Here is a 22,971-nt window from a genome sequence, read left to right on the forward strand (position 1 = left end):
ATGGCCCTGGGACAGAGGCTGTTCATCACTATGTCCCGGGGAGCAGGACGTCTTCAGGGCACGCTGCGGGCTCTCGTCCTCCTAGGCGTCCTAGTGGGCATGGTGGTGCCCTTGCCTGCAGGCACCCGCGCCAACAGCACGCTGCTGGACTCCAGGGGCTGGGGCACCCTGCTGTCAAGGTCCCGAGCTGGGCTAACTGGAGAGATTGCTGGGGTGAATTGGGAGAGTGGCTATTTGGTGGGGATCAAGCGGCAGAGGAGACTCTACTGCAACGTGGGCATCGGCTTTCACCTCCAGGTGCCCCCCGACGGCCGGATCAGCGGGACCCACGAGGAGAACCCCTACAGTGAGTGCCAGCTACGGCCAGTCGGGAAGCGGGGTTCTTGGGCTCAAGCAGGGCTAAAAGACAACAGGGACTTGCTCTGGTGCATGGGGTCTTGTTGCAAAAGGGAGAGAAGTGTTACTCCCTGCTTGAATGCTCACAGGATAGCCGCCTCCCCTAGACTCACTTGGACCGTGCCTGGTTGCAGGCTTGATATGCTGAGGTCTGAGCATTCTGGTGTCCTTTGCCATCACCCCACAGGGCCCCTGTGGCACTAATTACTGCAGCATTATAGGCACATCTATGGCCGTGGACGACCACCAGAAACCATCAGCAGGGAAGCCATAAGGCATGGGTGGTGAGAATAAATGAGGGGACTGGGACCAGGTTAGACTGAAGCTGATTTTTACTTAGCTTCCCTCTTTGAGAAGGAAAGGCAAGTGATTTGCAAAATTTCCTGCTGAAGCACATCTTTCTTTTATATTCCAACCTGCCTTCTCTGTCCTCAGGCTCCTTGTCCTGGGGTTGCAGCATAGATAGACTCGCCCATCCAAGAGGGGACAGGAACTGCAGGATCCAGGCAAGCCATCAGCCTCTGTGTGGCTGCAGCGTTTGCAAGTTGAGATGAGCTGAGATTTGTTGAAACATGTGGAGAATCAACTTTATGAAAAAACTCATCAACATTCATTTTTCTACTCCGGGCCAGGACCTCATGTGATTAAGTCAGAAAGCTAATCTTACGTAGCTATGCTGTAAGCCTTGGATCTGGTGTCAGAACCGCCCCCCACCCCCCGCCCTTGTGGAGCTGGATCTTTGACAGTATAGTGGCAGTACTGGCCGAGTCCAAAGTGAGATCAGGGATACAGGGTCCGGCTTTCTAGGAGCCGGGGACGGGCTTAGATGTCCTTGTGGCATCACCTCTAGTTTGACATCCTACGCTGCTCCGCACAAGCCTTGGGTAACGTGCCCCTCCCCCTTTCTTTGTCAGGCCTGCTGGAGATTTCCACAGTGGAGCGGGGTGTGGTGAGTCTCTTTGGAGTGAAAAGTGCCCTCTTCATTGCCATGAACAGTAAAGGGAGATTATACACAACGGTGAGTCTACTGGGCTGGGGGAGCTCCAGCTTAGGGGAGCAACCTCCAGCTGTGAGGGCTGCAGCTTACACAGCTGAAGAAAATACTAGAAAAGCTCTGAGTAGAGAAGTGCCTGTCTGTCTAGAACAAGAAGGAGGGGCCCGTACCCGTAACCCGCCTGGAAATCATGCCTCGCTTGCTTCACAGTTAATTCGCATCTGCTCTGGGCCATGTTTTTCCTGACCTTTCCATTGTTGTAATTAAATAGGAATCATGGCTCAGGAAGCTACTGGTTCTGAAGGAGAACTGGACGCTGGCATAAAGCTGTCATCCAGGCTTACGGTTGGGTTTGATCCCCTGAACTGGAGGGGCCCAGAGAAGCAAGGCTCTTTGAGGTTGGGGTGCTGTTCCGCAAGAACCCCCGCTCTGAGAGGTACCCCTGCCTACGGTCCAGCACACCTTCATCAGGGTGCTGAAATTTTACTTTAAGGTTTTAAGTCCTCTGACCCCTGATCCCAGAGGCTAGAGAAACATCCTCAGCCCACCCTCTGGGCTGACACCCCACCGCTAGTCCCCTCCCCATCACAGATCACCCCTGGGAGGGCAAATGCTAGTCCTTTGGTTAACCTAGCCAACTTCTAAGCATATATACCTAAATCTCTGCTCTCTTTGACCTCCTGAGCCCTGGGGCTCTCCTCCCATGATTCAGCTTATTCCAAAATATGGGCTGGGAAAACATCCCTATGAAGTTGAAGAAACTGGGAGTTCTTTTGACAGAAATAAGAAGGGCTAAAAAGGTAGACCTCTGAGCAATTGTCAAGGAATACCAGAGTTATTTATGGGAAGGGCGTGGAGTGCTGTCCTACCTCTCCTTGGAGACAGACTGAGCATCAGGAAGTGAGCGGAGAGATCTGGGGTTGGTGCCGGGTTCTGGGGATGCTTTCCCTACAGAGGGGGTCTGCTCCCTACCCAAAGGGGGTGCTCAGGTGGCCTCTTCCATGTGATCATTAGTGCTGACTCTACGTCTGGGTCAGTTTGCATGGAGACAAGGCATGGATTAAAAGTGGGGTCTGGAGTAAGGGGGAGAGCTGGAGAGTAGGTGGCACCAGAAACCAGAACTCGGGCCCCAGTCTTTACACCACGGGCCCTTCTGCTGCAGGTGTGACACGCATTACCTGCAGAGCCCAGAGGCAGGTCCACGCTCAGCCCTGACTGGACATGAGACCTTGGAAACCTTGGAAAATCCTGTCTGTAAAGGGAGGATAAAGATCACACACACCTCCCGGGGCTGCTGGGGGATAATGCTTGGAAAGCCCTCCGCAGGGTGCCCGACAAACACTAGGTGCTCAGTATGGGGCGGCTATTACATTATCTAGGGAGGGCGAGCGAGGCACCCCGCTCGGAGGCTGTGCACCCCGCTTTCCTAGAGGTGAGGCAGGGAGGACTTTTTGCATCCACGGCATCTTGGTGTTCAAAGTGCAGATAGATGTCAGGGACCTCTATCAGAGATTCTTATCCAGCGGAGCTGGGATGGGTTTGTATGTTGTGCTTGAAGCTTCTCTGGTATTTCTGAGGCACAGAAAGGTGTGGGGACTACCAGGCTACATGGCCTTTGGAGGGTTGGGCAGTAGAAACCCAGCATGAGCCTTGGAATTCCCACTCTTTTTCGCAGACACCTGTCTGTGCAAAGGTGATGGAGAAGGGCAAAGGCTGCCTGGGACCAACATAGGTGTGCTTGCAGCAGGGCCCCTTCCTGTGGAGTGACTCATCCCCCAAAGCCCCTTCTCACCAGCATGCACAGTACCTGGGATCCCACTGAAGGGAAAGCTACCAATGGAGGTTGTTGGCTGTGACACTGTCTGCAGGGGACCATTTAGCAGGTAGATCTCCGGGAAGGAAACCCAGATGACAGAAGCCTTTCTCTAGTATTGCTTTCTCCTTACCCAGAAGGAGGCTCAACTCTGAGGCAGGGAAAGGGCATAAATACAGGAGCATTTATCCACTTCCCCCTTGAAATGTGGGGCCCTGGCAAGAGAATCTACATGAGATTCCAAACTCAGAGCTTTAATCACAATCAGAGAAAGTACTGCAGGGGCACCTGGGTGGCTTAGCCGCTTAAACGTCCAGCTCAGGTTTTGATCTCAGGGTCGTGAGTTCAAGCCCCACATCAGGAAGAAAGATAAGGAAAGGGAAGGGAAGGGAAGGGAAGGAAAAGAAAGGAAAGACAAGAAAGGAAACATTTAGAAATCACTGCAAAGGGGTAAAGCATTGAGTAGCAAAAGGGAAGGAGACACGACTGAAGGTGGGCTGACTCCTGATGTTGGAGACACCCCTGCCCCAGCCCCCAGGGCCCATGACTTCAAAGGGCATCAAGTGGGCCCATTAGCTGGAGGGTTCACTAAGTGAACAAGTCCAGGGAAAAGGGTAGGGGGCTGTTCTGAGGAAAGACCAGTTCATTCTGCACACTCAACCCTTCCCTCCCCCCAATTTCCCAGGAGCATTGGGTCCAGGAACACCTTGTCTGAGGTGGGAGCTTGGCCCCCCTGGAGCCCAGGGCCAGGGTACAGAGAGTGGGACTGGACGAGAGTGTCTGGCCGAACTGTGCCCCAGGCCTGGGCAACTGTGTGGCTGTGTACCAGATGCGCTGAAGCACCTCTACCCGCTCCTGCTGCCCCTCGGGGGCCTGTTATCACAGTCTAAAAAAACAATTGCCAACTGATCCCCGGAGCCAGGAAGACTCCCGCTGGGTGATGATTTCATTCACACTATTTCCCTTAAGCCCCTAGAGCTGCCTCAGCTCCCCGGGCTCAGCTGCTACAGCCTGCAGCTAAATGAGATTTCTCTTGGGGGGAGGGGACCCATGCTGGGGTTGGGGACACGGGACAGCTCATGGTCAGAGAATAAGAGCCCTGAAAAGCCGCCCAGGAAAAGTGGCCTCCTACCTGCCTCACCTCTAGGAAAGCGGGGTGCACAGCCTCCGAGCGGGGTACCTCACTCTTCTTAGATAATAGCCATCCCATATTGAGCACCTAGTGTTTGTCGGGCACCCTGCGGAGGGCTTTCCAAGCAATATTCCCCAGCAGCCCCGGGAGGTGTGTGTGATCTTTATCCTCCCTTTACACACAGGACTTTCCAAGGTTTCCAAGGTCTCATGTCCAGTCAGGGCTGTGTGTGGACCCACCCCCGGGCTCTGCAGGTCATGGACGGGAAGCCCACAGCGGAAGCACACTGACAGTAGACAGGGACCCAAGTCCTAGCCCCTGTCCCACCTACCTTCCACTACTCTGTCATTTGGGGCAAAATCACTGACCTTCTCTGGGCCTGGACCTCTGCTCTCTGAGTGTAGCCAGAGGCAGAAATCAGTGAATTCCAATCGCCTTCATCCTTTTAAAAGTAAAATTGAAAAAAATCAAAGATCTCCACCTGACAATGTTCTATGAGAATTCTTTGGCCAAGAAAAATGTACACAGACAACAAGCTAGTACGAATTGAGATATGCTTTGAAGCAATTTTAGTTTTACTAATTATAGCTGTGTCTACATCCTTCTCATCAGTAGTAGTATGACAGCGTGCAAAACACACTGTTTGTTTCATCCATCAAGGCCTTTGATTATTCTCTCGGGCATTACTTGAGGACAGGGGAGGACCAAGCCATGCCCTCACTCAGCAGCAAAGCTCAGAAAACAGATTCCTGAGGGGACATGTTGGCTCCAGGGGAAGGACTAGGGGCTGGGACCTCAGAGCCCTGCAGACAACTCTCCCCAGCTCACCGCCTGCCTGCTACAAAAGGCTACACCACGGGGCACCTGGGTGGCTCAGTAGGTTAAGCCTCTGTCTTCTGCTCAGGTCATGATCTCAGGGTCCTGGGATGGAGCCCCACATTGGGCTTTCCACTCAGCAGGGAGCCTGCTTCCCTCTCTCTCTCTGCCTGCCTCTCTGCCTACTTATGATCTCTCTCTCTGTCAAATAAATAAATAAAATCTTAAAAAAAAAAAAAAAAGTCTACACCAGAATGAGAGAATGATGTGCCTGCTGAAAACCTTTCAAACACTGTAAATTGACAATGCAATTTTGTGTTACAAACAAAAGGCAGGTGCAATAGACCTTCAGGGCTGGGAGATGGTATTTCTCCATTTCTGCTAAGGACAAATAAAGAAATAGTCAGGGGCTGCAGAAGAAAGGGTCTTAGAAAAAAGAGCCTTTTTTTTTTTTCTCACTCCCCATCTCCTTAAATACATCTTCCACCAACCCTTCCCAGGCACACACACAACCAGAGTAAGAGGGGCAGGTGGCCAAGGCAGCCCCGGGAGGAAGAACTTTAAAGACAAGCACCCACCCCCAGCAGTCCAGGTGACTCAGCTCTGCCTGAAGACAAGAGGGTGGTTGTCTCCTCCACCCCAGACCGTAAGGGGCATTTCTGCCAGAGGTGACACGCTGAAACAGCCCTCTGTAAAACCCCTCTCCAAAATGCCCTTCTCCTTGTAAGAGCTGATCGCTTTGGAGTTTTGGTTCCTCATTAGACCTACGTGGAATTTAAGACGTTGTCACGGTGGGGCCTGAGGCCCGCCCGGCCCAGGAAATGTGATCCCGTGGAATTATTTTCATTTGTTCGAGTAATAATATATGGTAGCTGCTTTTCTTAACACGGCGTTCACTTGGCACAAGTGCTTTTCTCACCAGAGCCGAGCAGCCAGCACTCCCAGGCCATGAGATGCCAGAGGCACGGATTAAGGGGCTGGGTCTGGATACCACACTGAGCATCAGTCAGGACAGTGGGAAAATCCTATTGGCCTGAAGCATCGGCTGCTTCAAAGAGCTTAGGGAAATGGTCTTGTCTTCCTGCAGTCTGAACCCTAAGGACGGGTGGAGGGGTGCAGAAAGGGACAGGCAAGGGAAAGAGAGGGCTCCGAAAGCAAACTTCATGTTTCACTGTAGATTTGTACACAGGTCTGGGGAAGGCTGGGAATCTGAGCAAGGCTAGAGAAAAAGAACCAAATGGAAAGAAATGAAAGTAGGAAAACATTTTTGTGAAAGGAGAGGGAATTTGAATAATCAAGAAGCAATGAGCAGAGCACAAAGCACAGTGCAAACAACTGTCATTGTACATATTTAAAAATGTTTCAGGAGCCCCAGATGCTAGGAAAGACTGGATTCTTAATCCACACATTCTAGAATGGAGGATACGGGCAGATGCCTTCAGAGCTTCCTGCCTGAATCACTCTGTCCGTCTCCTTTCTCTTCCTCTCCCCTCCGCACGCTGGCACCAGGGTTTGATTTCCTCTCTAGAGTTTGCAAACCACACTCGAAATCTGTCCCACAAGCACCATCCAGATCAGAAATTCATTCTCCTGGAAACTGACTGGTGGGGTACTCTCCAGGGACATATAAGTTACAACAGAGGGGAAAGTCGTGGGTGGCAGGGGCTGGACCGGACAAGGGCGGGGGGACCACCAGTTTCTGATAGAAATGTTTCCTTGGCTCTGTTTTCTGACCCATCTTCTATCCTGAACTCCTTTCCTGCTTTGAATAATCTACTGACATGACTAGGTAATATGTGAACACGGTGGGGCGGGGGAAGGAGGGAGAAGGTACCAAAGAACATGCGGTGGAAATTTAGTCCCTTTCTCACTGTCGTTTGAAGCCACTAGTATCTACCTCCCCAGTGAAAGACACCACCCGTCCTTGTGTGTTGCTCCAGGAAGAACCTGTGTCCCTGTGAGTGTGCCCTCACTGTTACCTTATAAACTCACACGGATAAGAGTGTGAGTTATAAGCTTGCCTCTTCACTTACCAATATGGCTTTGAGACCATTTCAAGTTCATGCACATGGAGGTTCCGTATGTTTCATGGTTCATAGTATTCAACTGTGGGACTCTGCCAGAACTGAACTAACTCCTTCCCTCCCAATAGACACTTTGTGGGTTTTGGTCTTTTACTATTACAGAAAATGCTGCAGCGAGTAACTCTTGTACCTGTGTAGGAGTGTGCCAGTAAGATAAATTCCTAGAAGAAGAATTAGTAGTCCTTTTTCATTCTAGAAGATACTGTCAAATTGCTCTGGATAGAGCTCATTACAATATAGGCACCCAGAGATGTTAAATGAGAATTCCTAGTCTTCGTGCTCTCACCAAGGAAAGAATATTATCAAGGGGCACCTGGGCGGCTCAGTCAGTTAAGCATCAGGGCTCTCGATTTTGGTTTGGGTCATGGTCTCGGGGTGTCGAGACGGAGACCCGAGTTAGGCTCCAAGCTTAGCGTGGAGACGGCTTGACATTCTCTCTCCTTCTCCTTCTCCCTCTGCCCCTCCCGACCCTGCTCACATGTTCTCTCTCTCTCTGAAAAAGAAAGAATATTATCAAACATCTGACTTCTATTAATCAAACAATTAAAAAATGTTATCTCACCATTATGACTTAGATTTCTCTTATTAGATATATTTTCTCATGTTCAAATGTGAATTGTATTTCCTTTTCTGTGAATGGTCTGTTCATAAACCCTGTCCATTTCTCAGGTAAGGGTTCTGCATATAGTAACAAAATTGTACTCTCTGACACATATACACTGCAAGTATTTTTTTATTTTTTATTTTCATTTTATTGTGGGTTTTTTTTGTTATTTATTTATTTATTTATTTTAAGTAGGCTCCACACCTGGCATGGAGCCCAGCATGAACTTACGACCCTGAGATCAAAACCTGAGCGAGAGTTGGAAGCTCAACTTTCTGAGCCACCCAGGCGCCCCAACATGGCAACTATTTTTTTATGCAACTATTTTTTAACTGAGTTTGCTATTTATATTTTTGTTTTGAGGCAATTTTATTTTCCAGGCAGAAGTCAAATTTATTGGTTTTGCTTTTTTTGTGGTGTCTAGTTTTTTGCATCCTGCTCAAAAAGAGCTTCCCGACTCAAGATTATTGAAACAAATTTTTTCTGGACTTTTAAGGCTCTCATTTTCACATTTAAGTCTTCGCTAGTTATAGAATTTATTGGAACATAAGGAATGAAATTACAAGTCAAACTTTATTACTATTATTATTACTAGTTTTATTATTATTAGTTTTTATTATTAGTTTTATTTATTATCCAGTTGTTCCAACCCCATCTTCTCTCTAGTGATTTGAAATGCTTTTATTTTATATTAATTTCAGATCCATTTTTGTTTTATATTGACATATATTTGGATCTACTTCTGCTTCTGGACTCTATTTTGTTCATCGATCTGCACCAGACCCGTTTTTCTTTTTAGAAAGAGAGAGAGAATACATGATGTACATGTGTGTGCGGGCAGGTGTGCAGTGGCAGAGAGAGAAGGAGCAAAACAGAAAATCCCAAGCAGGCTGCATGCTCAGCGCAGAGCCCCATGTGGGGCTCAATCCCAGGACCCTGAGATCATGACCTGAGCCGAAATGCACAGTCCAAAGCTTCATTGACTGAGCTACCCAGGTGCCCCTGCACCAGACTTTTAATCAGTGTAGTTTTATTTCTCAGTTAAATTTACAGTCAATCCTGAGTGTACTTTCTCCCAGCTTTGTTGCTTCAGAGCTTTGCTCACCAACAATCTTAGCTCCTGTGGCTAACCCTACACCCCATGCACAGGTAAAGAAACCACGGTCCAGAGAGGTCCCAAAGAGCAGTGCTGGAGCATCAGCCTCTGTGTATCTTAGTTCTGTGCTCTTCTCATACAAACTCAAGGTCTCGAAGTCATTCAGTCCATAACTGCAGAGCTTAAAAGCAAAAATGTGCCATAACCCACAGCAGGTTTTACAGGAAGAGCGATCCAGAGTAAGACAGACTTTCAGGGCTTTCAATGTAAAGTAGTTTGTGATAGAGAAGAATTATAGTAATAACAATATTTTCTACTTCACTATGTGCCAGGTGTTATACCAATGACTTGCTGTATGTTATTTCAATTCATGCTCACTCCAGTTCTATGACTGAGAACTGAGGTTAAGTCAGAGGAGGGAAGGTTAAACCACTTGCCCCTGTTCACAGAGCTAAGTAAGAGGTAAATTATCATCGACGTACCCTCAAACTAGTGCACACCTATGCTCTCTACCTACTTTGATTAGTTTAATTCTCTCTGCCTTTGGGACAGTTCTTCCACAAATACTTACTGAGCATCCATAACAAGGCTAGCGTGGGAAAATCCAAGCTCCCAGTGCAGTGACAGGAAGTCAGCTGGTGTGGCTGGCTGAAGTCTTCATATTCATCCCAGGTAAATTAGCACTTGTGGAAGTGCCTTTTAAATGATAAATGGGGGCTAGGGCTGAGTGGGGAAAGGAGGAAGGGACAAAGGGCAGGAGGCGAGCATGCCCTTCCCTCCTTACACCGCACTGCTCCTTGCTCACTCTCGAGCTGCACTGAAGGAGCCAGCCATGGAGTCGGAGGGGGAGGGGTATGTACCTGCCTTGTTGCCCCTGTTAAATCATCGTCCATTCAGCGTCACGTACCTGACAAGACACAGTCCTTGTCTTGGGCAACTTGGAGTCTATTGGGATAGAAGAAGCTGTCCCTGGGGATCACACACTCCTGTATGTGCCGCCTGAGAGGTGCAGGTGCACCCAAAGAGCTGGGGGGGGGGGCCATGGGGGAGGGGTCTGGGAGCCCAGTGAGCTGGCTCATCACCCTCCGTTCATAACAGGAAGAGGCGCTGGTCCATCCCCCGCCTCCGCCAGCCCAGGGTGCTCATAGTACGATTCCTTCGGAGGAGGTCAGATGACGCCTCTGGCACAGCCGGCCGGCCATTGAGTGGGCTTTTTATAGCCGATGGCCTCAGTCAGCAGGAAGGAGTCAGAAATTACATCCCACCTCTCTCTTTCTGTTTCATTCTGTACTTCTTTCGAGACTGGATCCCAGATCTCCTGGCTCTCATCTTGCTCTTTCTTCCTCTAGAGCCCACAGAGCCATTCCCTGTCCAACACACAGAAATCTCCCCCAGCCTCCCTCAGCAGTGGGCCCAGAGGCCTGGGGAGGAAGGGCCCTCTTTTCTAGGAATAAAGGAGGACATGGGTGATGTAGCGGGAATGAACTTGTCGATGTGTGACAGGAAGTTCAGCATTCATGTTCTGAACAGATGGCCCATACACGCTTCTCTACCAAATTAGCACTGAAGGGGCTGATTTATCACTGGCCCCAGACTCCACGGCACCACCTGCCACAGAGGGAAACAGGTTCTCTTCCCCATAAAAATGGCTGCTCCTCACCATTTCTGTTCCCAGACTTGCCATGAATGTCTAGGAGGCACTGGGCGTCTTCTGGGTTCAAAGTCAAAACCAAGAATGAACCTCTTTCAGGTGTTGCAAACCTAGGGCATAACCTGGGAAAGGCAGAGTGAGGGGACACCAGGGGAAAGAAGAAATGGTTAACATAGTCAACAGGCAGCGTTGGAGAAGACCTCCAGGAAAGGGAACAAAGGCTGAGAGGGAGATCCTGCCCGAGGTCACACAGCTAGAAAGCAGGAAAGCTACTAAGTGGAGCCCGGGCTCCCAGTCCTGCCTCACTAGACCACCTCTCACAGTGGACTTGTGTGGACACAAGTGGACAGCCTATTGTATCCTTTTCTGAATGGAATAAATTATCAGCGAGGTGCTAAGTGGAGAGTGCCCTCAACTGAAAGTCAGGAGACCCACCCCCTGGGATACAGACCATCTATGTCCCTGGACCTTGGTTTCCTCATCCTAAAGGAGGGAACGTGGGAAGGATCCAACAGCTCAGAAGTCTCTTCCTTTCTGACCTTCCATGACCCAGTTCACCTAGAATGGCTCAGAATCCCTGCTGGTTGTCTTACAGAGAGGAGGGGAGGCGCACCCAGTAGGGGGCCCGTTACCCCTCATTTGTAACTGAGCCTCTCCTGTTTGTCCATTTCTTTGGCAGCCCAGCTTCCAAGAGGAGTGCAAGTTCAGAGAAACCCTCCTGCCCAACAATTACAATGCCTACGAGTCAGACCTGTACCGAGGGACCTACATCGCACTGAGCAAATACGGACGGGTAAAGCGGGGCAGCAAGGTGTCCCCCATCATGACTGTCACTCATTTCCTTCCCAGGATATAAGGACCTTGAAAGGAGGCTTTCAGATTGAAAGCAACATCTTTTGTATCAGAATTTTGCACAAATGAACAATCCCCCATGACTCCTGAGTCAGGCTTCTCTTGTGCTTGGGGAGAAGCCATACCAGACCCGATGGTATGTAACCAACCCAAGAGAGGGCTTGCAACCAACATCCTAGAATGGCAATGGATACATGCTCTGAACTCAAGTGAGGGAAGAAGCTACACGGGGCATGTGACCATGGGCACAGGGAAAGGCCAGCGTGGCAGCATGTGTGTGTATTGGTGTATATCCACACATCTTTGTGTAGACGGTCTGAGCAAAGGCATGGCAGAGCGTCGGGTTTCTTTGTCCCAGGATCACTGCAGCAGGAATTTGCCTGCAAGAATGTCTCCCGTCAAACCAGCAAGATTGATGTGGACTCTCATTGGGCCACTTCCCAATCATCCTTCCATTCAGAGGCCACTCGAATGCACGCACGGCTTGCACAGGCAGTGGGAGCAGATGTCCTCTAAGCATGGAGGGCAGGATGGGAGGGAGAGTAGGGTTTATCTGCAAACCAGAAAGAAAGTGGGCAGGCTCCAAACTTCCTGCCTATGAGGGCTCCGGGGACACTGGGCTGCCCTGACAGGGAAGCTGGGGGAGAAGGGATCCTCTTCTTGCAGAAATGGGGTAGAGCTGTGTCTCGGGCAGCTGGGGAAGGCCTGCTGGAAACGGCGGAAGGGACTGGATGTTCTGCGGAGTGCCATTCGGCCCGGAGGATTCAGTGCCATGTGTGACTCCAAGAACAAGCTGGGGCCAGGCTCCCTGCCCATAACTTTTCCTCACTTTGAACTGGGTCTTATTTTAACCTCAGATGACAAGGATCCTAATAATGGCAACCTCTTTGGCGAGGGGTGAGGGGGTACAAAATAGGGCATGAAGGAAGTAGAGAGGCTTGGACTGCAGATGATGATTCCTCTCCAGCTACGTCCGGGAAACTCACCCAAGTCCTCATCTGATACTCTCACTTCCTTCTTGGTCGTCCTCATCTCGCATACACACTGGTGGCTGGATGCAGTAGAATGGGCACCATGACCTCCAGAGTTTGCCCCCTCTGGCCCCCCTACAGTAAGAGAAGAGTGATAATCCTATGAACTCAGGCAGCCAAGCTGTAACAGCTCCTTGCTGTACAATGCCTTCTTGCCTCCTGTCCTTTGAGAGTATTTAAAGCAGAGGTTCCCCCCAAGTGACTATAAATGTTGTCTGCCTGGAGCCTTCAGATTCCTGAACGATTGGAATGTTCCTAAATCTGAAACCAGAGAGAGCCATATCAGAGTGCAAATATTTTCGGCATACGTGAACCATCAAGTTACAGAATGACCTGACATCCTCCGCTACTCTCAGGGGCCCCCTGCCTGGAAGACAACCCCCCATCTGCTGCAAATACCTTCATCTTCGACATACCTCTCTATTTGCAGATGCGGCCATCTATAGATAGATCTGAGCTGAGTGACTGTGAGCTGGACATGGAGGTTGGCCACCCAGCAGAGGCATCCTACAGGCTACCTCTCTGTCTGGCACACGTCAGGGAGGACATGTGCTGGATGAGGAGGAAAAGGCCCCACAAAGGTGAGCAAAGATTGAACAGACAGTAAGAGCTCAGGAGCAAGAGTGGCCATGACCCCGCCTTAGAAGAAACTGGCCAGAGCTGGGGTCTTGGGTCAACTGGAAGGCGGAGAAAACGGGTCCCTCTTGACCATTTGGGATAGTCGAAGTGCAGCTCTGCTTGGAGGCAGAGGACAAAGCTGATTGTCTTGTCCAGAGTAATTGACTGGTCTCTTTGACAGGGCACATCAGAAACTGATGCACTCAGAACCCAAGGCACGTAGCCATACCCAATGGAATGTGCTGGGAGTGCAGAAAGGCTCTGGGAGTGCCGAAAAGTGTTAGGTCCCAAAGTGTTAGTTCCTTTCTTCCTAAACCTCGGAGCCAACTTGGCATGAGAGGGGATACATTTCTCAAGGGAGTCTCAAGGCCTCAGACTCCTAGACCTTGTCTGCATCTTTCTGGAGGCTCATAAAAGTGCTCAGACACTGGCAAGGAGTTCCTCCAAAAGTCCACTTCCATATCTCATGCTAGGAATGAGAAGGAGAAGCTAAGACGTGCCTGGGAGCAGGCAGGCTTGCTACACAGTCACCATGCAGAGGCACCAACACACCCACTGCCTATGACTGGAATTGCTTCCTAGCATCAGGGCATCTGTCCTAACTGGTACCAGGGCCTATGCTGTAGCAGTCGTTGAACATTCTGAATATATTCCTAGATGTGGGGATGCATCCTTGACTCTTTAAAATGTCTCCTATCCAGAGGCGTTCTCTCCCAAGAGCTTTCTCTTCGATCTGTAAGTGGTTTAGGCTTACAAGTCACTCTCCAACCATAGAAGTGGGTTAACGGGCAGGAACAAAGGAAGATCACAAAGGGCTGCTCAGTCCCTTCTCCCCTGTAACGATGTCTGTGCACAGGTGTGTCTGATCACCATGTCTACTGAGTTCCAGACTGAGCTACTGAGCCCTCAGCCCCTGGGATCCAAAAGGCTGTAGCAGACATTGTGTAGGCAGGGGAAAGAATGACCCTCACCTTCCTGCTGCCCTGTACTATGAACAACTTAGGTCGCCTCTCTCCCAGATCCCGAGCTATGATCCTGGTTTATAGAGTTTTGTAGTCATTGGCTTCTCTCCTATCCTGAACCTTCTCTGGCAGCTCCATGCAAACTTGGGACTCCAGAACCCAGATGCTGCCTTATTCCTGCTTCAAGAGCAAACTCTAAAAACGAGAGCAACATATGAGCACATCCTTGGAGTGAACTTCTCAGCTGGGGAGAGGTGGGCTCAGAAACCATAGGGAAGCTCCAGGCACCCTGTAGAGTCTGCACTCTCCTTAGGACAATGGACGGACCTCCGAGGAAACCAAAAAACCCCAACTGCCCCATTGAAACTATTGATTGTGTTTGCTCCATCATTTGCTGCCTTCTAATACCCCTTCCCTTCCTACTTATCATGCATCTTTGAACCTCCCATGGAAGGTAGCATATAATGTTGTAATACCCTACCATTATCCTTCACAGCCTTCCCCCTCTGCTGTCATGTCCCACAACACATCCAGCGTATGCACCCCATTCTATGGCTCAGGAAAGAGAATATTTTCTCTTCTCTCCTGATCTAGGCTACAAACCTCTCTCCTTTTAAGACATATAGGATTTTCTCAGGCCAATGACCCAGGCCTGAAATTCTCTCCTGACCTTGTCACATGCTGGGAAGTTTGGAATTCTTCTCATGATGGTGCTGGGCCCCTTTCTTGTCCTAGACATCAGAGCCTCCTAGTTATCATTCTGTAGAATCCTAAGAGAGAAATATGTATAAAAGTTCACAAGCTGTAGTTCTCCTTCCTCCCAGAGTTGTAGGTCCACTGCCCTTGCCCATTATGTGCCATGGCCACTGGTGGAAACATATCTACCAAAAGTAGTCACTGGCCCCTAAGACACGGGGATATTCTCTCTTCTGTCTATCCCCTTCTGCTGCTTTTCACGTGGACAGAAGCTAGAAAGAGCCTGTAACTTTCTGTCCCTAAAGTCTCTGGGTCAGATGTCACTGAGGAGGGACTCTCTGCCACTTGCCACTTTCGTGTCTAGGAAGTGGGTCTCTCAAATTGCCCCCGGCCCCTCTCCTTGGCCAGGGACGGCCACTCATTCTGCTACCTCCCAGAATGATTGGGACAAGCCCAGGAGAGAAGATAGAAATAACTCCATTCTGTGCTTACACCTGAGTTGATGTTTCCTCTTCCCAGAACGGAAGGAGGGAGTGATTACACCCAAAACAGATCCTGAGTCTAGTCCGTCATGCCGAGAGCCAACACAGAACCATGTTTGTATACCTCATTGAACTACTGAAATTCCAGCACTCAGACAGCTGTGTCCTCATGCGGTTTTCCCCTTTCTATAAATCAATAAGTACCTCAGACCGGGTCCCAGTGGAGAGCTGTCCTCAAGTTTGGGTCAAGTGAGTAGAAAAACCCAGAATTTGTTCAATCATGTGCTTGTAAAATGTGATGCTTCTATTTTTTAATATGTATGTGCTATGCACAAACCATATCATGTTCCAGCAAAAAGTAAAAGGTCTTTTTATACGTTCCTCTAAACTGTCCGACTCCACCCCTCCTATTAAAACTCACAACGAATATCTGGGTTGTTGTTGATTTTCACCTTGATTCTTTCTCTCTGTTAAGGAGGAAGGCGAAGGGAAACAGAAAGCATTGATTCGTGGTGCTGTCCATATTACAGATTCATGGTGCTGTGGGTTATTAAGGCAAAGAGAATTCCTATGAGCCATTTAGTCCAACCACCATATTTTATAAATGGAGAATTCAGCCCCAAAGAGGAAGGAAGCTACCATAGACCTTAATGAGGCAGCAACCCTCTTCCTCTTCTGCCTTGGTTAAAGCAAGATATCCCCATTTCTGTGACTATAACATTTACTTACTCACCCATCAAGAAATAGTTATTGAGCTTCCTATTTCTGTGCTGCATTGGGTGGAGCTTTGGGATATGTGAGTGAAGGAGATAGATGCATTCCCCACCCTTTCACAAACTTGTATTAAAAAAAAAAAATCACCCAAGAGTATGTTAAAATAGGGATCCCCTGGCCACACTTGCAGAGAGACTGATCCAGACACCTGGGTGGGGCTTAGGAGTCTACCTTTATAACACACACCCCTGGTGATTCTGACATTGAGAAGCCCTAGTCTAGTAGAATGACTGGAATTATAGAATATTTGAGCCAAGAGAGACTGTATAAATTAAAAAAACATCTTTTCATAGGTTAAAAGAAGAAGACCAGGGAACTTAATTTTCTCACCCGGCATCCCAAAGCCAGACGAGAACCCATGACTCCCACCCTTATTCTCTCTTGTTCCACGTACCCCTTCCCGTACCCTCCCATCCTCACATCTGTGATCTCCGCACTCTGTACCTCATCATGCCACTCCCTCCCATATCCCTCTTCTATTCCACATGTAGTCCCTAGGGAGAGACTAAAATGTGTGTCTTCCGTTGAGCAAGGCTGGGTTCTCAATAAATCTATGTGCTCTTGGAAGAGCTGCCTGGTCTTGTGGCCTCTGTGCCTCATTCTTAAATTTAACCACACAATTAATATTTCTAAAATCTGACTATGTGCCTTGGAATATCACTGTTGACAAATTATGTGTGGGCTTATATACTGGTAAGGGAGACAGACATTACACAAATAACCACAGCAAAATGTGATCAGTGGCATGAGAGACAAAGTCCAGGTGTACAAAACCCAGATATGGGGGCACAGAACAGGGTCCTGAGCTCATCTGGGTGGACAAGGGCATCCATCCTATAGAAAGTTGAGCTTTGAGGGGTATCAGCCAGATTTGGGTCAGGCAGCGGGGAGAGCAGTCACAGCAGGTGCTTGAAGGTGCAAGTGGGAGCCCAGAGGGAGAACAAGACACTTGAAGGACCTGAACCAGAGCCAGTGTGTGTCCAGTATACAGAGAGAGGGAGGGGTGAGATGGAGCTCAAGCCAGGAGAATTCACTAGAAACTGTATCATGGAGCACCTGGTAAGTATAATAAGGTGCTTGAATATTTTTCAATTTTTCATATGTAATCCACCCTATTCAAATGTACAATTCAATGATTTTTAAGTAAAGTTAACCAAGTTGTGCAACCATCACCTTACATCAGCTTTAGAACATGTTCATTACTCCAATTAGATTCTCTGTGCACATTACTCTTTTTTTTTTTTTAAAGATTTTATTTATTTATTTGACAGACAGAGATCACAAGTAGGCAGAGAGGCAGGCAGAGAGAGAGGAAGGGAAGCAGGCTTCCCGCTGAGCAGAGAGCCCGATGAAGGGCTCGATCCCAGGACCCTGGGATCATGACCTGAGCTGAAGGCAGAGACTTTAACCCACTGAACCACCCAGGTGCCCATCTGTGCACATCACTCTTAATCTCCACTTCACCATGTCCACCGCAGGCAACCATTAATCTACTTTCTGTCTCCATAGTTTTGCCTTTTCTGGGTATTGCGTGTAAAGAAATCACACAATATCTGGTTTCTTGTATTTGGCTTCTTTCGCTGAAGGAGCTTCAATTTTCCTCTAAAAACAATGTGAGGTCCATCCTTGCAGATTTTAAGAAGTAACAGGATCAAACAGGGGCTTTAGAAAGAAGACTATAACTGTCCTACGTAGAGTGGTGTGGAGGAGGCAAGTCCTCTGCAGAGAGGACAGCTAGAGACTGTTGGAGTGCTCCAGGCTGAGGACATGGTGACAGAATAGAGTGCTGACAGAAGATGAAAACAAGGCTGGTCAATTCACACAGCAGTCCTGAACCCAGGGAGCTCTTCATAGGCAGAACCTCATTCTTCTAGAACATGGGACTCCACCATTTTCCAAGGTGAATCTCAAGAGATTTCACATTCTCTGTTTAATGAGCCCTCTCATTCCTAGATGGACCAGCCAAAAAGTTCCTCTGCTGGTATCTGTGTCCATCATCAAGGCCTTGAGGTCCAGGGCAATGGTTCTGAACATAGGCAAACGTACGTTACAACCTCATTTTACAAATAATGCTTGATCAGGATGGCTGCTTCCTCTCCTTTCCTCAGGGTTTAAGAGAAAGTGTCAAAAATGCCAAGAAAGGCTAATACCGGGTATTGAACTGTTATTGTGAAAACAATATCCTGGGAGTACTCGGGATCTTCCACAACCAGTTAAAATTTCTATGCTATATTCTCTTACTGTCTCCTTCAAGAGGAAATGATGCTCAGAGTGAAAATTCCCAGATCTGCAAAATCTTCAGTTGACAAATGTATTTATTAAGAATTAAGTGCATATTTTAAAAAGATTTCAACATAAAATTTTGGGTACTCCTCTGAAAGAGTTTAAAGTTCAGTTTAAAAAAAAAAAAAATCAGCCAACCAAAATATTCTACTCCTTGAGCATGCCTTCTAAGGTTGCCCTGAAAGGGAGAAGGGAGCCTATTCACAGTGGCTCTTTGGAAAGCTGAAGAGTCACTTGACTGGCCAGTTGTAGTGTTTATTAAAAATATCAGTGATTAATCATTGCTTATTTCTATAAGGAACACTAGAGCTCTCCCATCTGGTTTTGTTGGGCCACTCTCCATCTAACAGGCCAGTATATGTCTCCATGAGACAAAGCTACCTGTGGTTCCAAGAGACCACAGGGGTGTTCTCCCTCTTGGAGAGGTGCACAGACTCCCTGTCTGAGTCAGCTCAGGCTACCTTCACAAGATGCCACAGAATGGGGCATTGCATAACCCTGTTCTGGAGTCTGGAAGTCCCAGATCAAGGATCAGCAGGGTCAGTTCCGCTGAGGCCTCTCCTTCTGGCCTGTAGAGAGCCACCTTCTCTTTGTGTCCTCATGTGGCCTTTCCTCTGTGTGTGGACATGGACAGAGAGAGCTTTCTGGTGTCCGTCTCTCCTTCTCTTTATAAGGACACCACTCCTATAGGATTCTGGTCTGCCCTTATGATCTCATTTAACTCCAATCAGCTCCCTAAAGGCTCTATCTCCAATTATACTTCCATAAGGGATTCAGGCACCCAACATGAATTTTGGGGATATGTAGACATTCGGTCCATAACAGTCCCCCACCACCATCTGGGGAAGTCTGGCCTCAGACATGATGAACATTCCAGGAAGGAGATTGTCAGTCGGTCCATTTCGCAGACATCCAGGGGGTCTGTTATAATCACAAGTAGCCCTCATGTGGGGGCCCTATTCTTTTGAGTACGTGAAGTTACCTCTAAGGTAATGGTTCACAACAGGGGAAGATTTTGACCTGCAGAGGGGACATGTATGGGACACTTGACAATATCGGGAGACATTTTTGATTGTCACAACAGGAGGTGCAGAGTGTGTAGCACTACTGATATTCCATGGGTAGTGGCTAGGGATGCTGCAGAACATCGGGCAGTGTACAGGACAGCCTCCTAACTAAAAGAATGATCCCGTCCCGAACATCAATAGTGCTGAGGTTGAGGACCCTGCTCTAAAGGGTAGCCCACTTCTCCTTTGTCCTGCTACTCTTAAATCGACCCTCATCAGAAGATCCAGGTTAGGAAGAAAAGGCTGGAAGAGAAGCTTCGGATGCCATTATCAACCTTCACACCCAGACCCAATCTCCAGGAGGTCCCTGTAAGAATGCGATCAGTGGGTACCTGGGTGGCTCAGCTGGTTAAACACCCAACTTTTGATTTTGGCTCAGGTTATGACCTCAGGGTCATGGAATTCATCCCCATGTCATGCTCCATGCTCAACCTGGCATCTGCTTGAGATTCTCTCCTTCTCCATCTGTCCCCTCCCCCAGCACATGTGTTCTCTCTCTCTCTCTCTCTCTCTCTCTCAAATAAATAAATAAATAAATAAAATCTCAAGAAGAAGAAGGTGAAGAAGAAGGAGGAGGAGGAGGAGGAGGCGAATGTGATCAGGACAGTGGGTTTTCATGACTTGTCCAGAGAACAGGTTGGAAGATGGACACTGAGAAACCTTGCACTTGGGTGTCAGTGTGTATTTCTGGGTCTGCAGGGTGGCATGAGGGGCGGGTCACTAAGATCAAAGGGAAGGAACTCAACAGACCCTCACTCTTCTTTCTCACCATCATCCTGCTTCCTCTTGCACTGGACCAGGGCTCTACCTCCATTCCCAGGATAGCCAAACAAGACTTTTCTTTCGAATTTTAGCCACAAATTGTTTTTATGTATGTAATTTTCATTTCTTCATTTTTTTTTCAAAGATCACAGTTGATTCTGATTTCTTCAAGGTTATACAATTAAAACCATGTTCATGGTAAAAAAAAATACAGAAAACTCAGAAAATTAAAAAATGACTTCCTCACTCATAATCTCACTCCCCAAAGACCACTGCTGTTAAGATGGTGTTGTACTGCCCTTCAGTCTTTCATATGTAAAACAAGTGTAGTATGTGGGACCTGCACATGGTGGGAGGCTGCTGCAAACTATTTTATTTCTGTCTCTCCCTGGCCCTTTAAGTTTGCTCCATGGACCTGGTGTCCTTGGAGGAAAACTCAGGTACTCACGAGGCTTTTCTGAACACTCAGGGCTAATACAAAGCCATAGGTATTTCAAGTTGCAAAAGCAACTTTTTTTTTTTTTTTTTTTTTTTTTTTTAGTTTTCCTTTTCATTTGAGTTGCAAAACAGAGCCACTATTCAGAAATTTTAACACCAGAATAATCTGCACTTTGGTCTTCATTCAAAGGTAAGACTTCAACCCTCAACCCCAGCTGGGGCTGCTGCAGGTATTCGAGAAAGTATGGTCATGGTCAGTTTTTTCTCACTTCCTTGGGCAACTCCTCAGAGACTTGCTAGTCATTGTTTTTTTGTTTGTTTTTTGTTTTTTGTTTTTTCCCTATTTTTCTATTTTTATTTTTATTTTTTACATTTTTTTAATTTCTTTTCAGCGTCCCAGTATTCATTGTTTTTGCACCACACCCAGTGCTCCATGCAATACGTGCCCTCCCTAATACCCTCCACCTGGCTCCCCCAACCTCCCACCCCCCACCCCTTCAAAACCCTCAGGTTGTTTTTCAGAGTCCATAGTCTCTCATGGTTCTCCTCCCCTTCCAATTTCCCTCAACTCCCTAATGACCCTTTTGGGGTGCAGGAGGGAGGGCAGGAGGAGGAGCAGTAAGAGGAGCAGCAGCATTCTCACCTGGGTGGCCCTATTATAAATTGGTTTCCTGTTCTCTGGGCCTAGTAAATACCTAAAACTCTCTCTCTCTTTCTCTCTCTCTCTCTCAACCTTTCTCTCAATCTCATTCTCTCTCAGTGCCTCTCTCTTTCTCTCATTAGCTGCTGCTTTAGATTTTTCATGGACTGTCCATCTCTGGAGAATTCTTGCCTATAACACTCATGACCCAAGAGTTCATTGATTGGGGGGGAGGAGTGGGGAATTTGCCTCCTCGCTTTCCATTCCCTTAGAAGGGCCAGCAATCCACCTGCAACTCCTTTCTGCCATAACCCATTACCTCTCTAGGAGGCTGGATTGAGCAAGCTCTGAGTCATCCCCTCTCCCATGTGTGACCCACACCCAGTCCTTGGGAAATACACACAATCCTGGCCCCTATAAACTCCAGAACAGAAGCAAACTACCCTTCATCTGTACCACAGGAGCTGCACCGAACCCTCCTTTCTCCTGCTTTGGAGATCTCCCAGGCAGAATCACACAGTATCCATCGTGTCCCTCAACGTCGGGGATATGTGGTCCACAAAATGTTGTGGGATCTTGCCACCTGGCTAACGCACTCCAGCCCAGCCTAAAGAGTCCTCTAAAAAGTTTCCTCCTGAAATCCCACTTCTCAAAACCTTATTTTCTGACCCTTGATATAGATGAATCCCACAAATTCTTGAACTCCCCCCAGCCCCCCTCCTCCCCCAGTATTCTTTGGTCCTTCTCCTCTCCTCTTCATCCAACTCTGCCTCACCCTTCTCCAGGGTGAGCTGTGGGTTCCCTCTGATTTCCGACAGGAAAATAACATCCCAGTTTTTAACGGTCTTCTGTTCATTTTTAATTGGGAACAAGCAGCAAAACAATTACAAATAAATTTTAAAAATAAGTAACTCATAACTTTTGATTAAAAATATTTTAAACCCACAGACAACAATTAGGAGGGTGGAGGAATAGAGGTAGCAAAATTTGGAAGAGAATTACAGGAAATAATACTAATTATGCTTTTCGCCCTCTTTACAGATCTAAATGTGTGTTTCCATTTGTGGACTGTGTTATGCGTTTCTTGACTTGTTAATAAAACTTCAGGAAACTACAGATGTAATTACTTTATAAGGAAAAACAATAAATATTCAGCAGAAAGAGCCATTTCTTCATGTTTTCCAAATTGCTGAAAAACGTGAAAGGATAAAACTTCCAAAAATTTGTTCTTTTTCTAACTTTTTTCTAATTTCCCTCCCACAGTTCCCAGTGTTGTTTACTTTTTGGCTAAGCACATTTCAATTATTGTGTGCCTTGGCTCCTTGGTCCTTCAGGGTCTCTCTCTCAGATCTCCCTCTTTTTTTTTCCTTGAACACGACAAAGATCACAAAGATTTTATATCAGTTTCCCCGGGCTGCTGTAACAAATGAGCCCATTCCAGGGCCTTCAAACAGCACACATTTGTTTTCCCACAGTCTGGAGGCCAGTTGTTGGAAATCAGTTTCACCGGGATGAAACAAAAGTATCAGTGTCCAGAGTGTCTGGGGCAGACTCTGTCCTTTGAAGATTTCATCTTCTGGTGGCTGCCCCATATTCCTGGTTTTATTACCATCAATTCAATTTCTGCCTTTCTGGTCACATTATCCCCCCCCTCCCCCCACTTGTCTGTCTAGTTTCCCTCTGCCTCTCCTTTATTAATTTACATGAGATTAACATAACAAAATCAATTCAAATTGAATTCAATTTAATCCAATAACAATTTAAAAATAAATAAAGGGTG

At 47.7% G+C, this 22,971-nt stretch overlaps 1 protein-coding gene across 1 annotated transcript; it reads left to right on the forward strand.

The window, feature by feature from the left end:
* Positions 1-11,442, forward strand: FGF6 (fibroblast growth factor 6; the record flags this gene model as incomplete). The annotated part of the gene is made up of 3 exons (XM_080811811.1): positions 1-346; positions 1,311-1,414; positions 11,266-11,442. 3 exons carry the CDS (start codon positions 1-3, stop codon positions 11,440-11,442), a joined length of 627 nt encoding a protein of 208 aa, XP_080667937.1.
* Between the last annotated feature and the right edge of the window lie 11,529 nt (positions 11,443-22,971).

The sequence above is a fragment of the Martes martes genome (genome assembly GCF_963455335.1).
Source record: "Martes martes genome assembly, chromosome: 8".
Lineage (NCBI taxonomy): Eukaryota > Metazoa > Chordata > Mammalia > Carnivora > Mustelidae > Martes > Martes martes.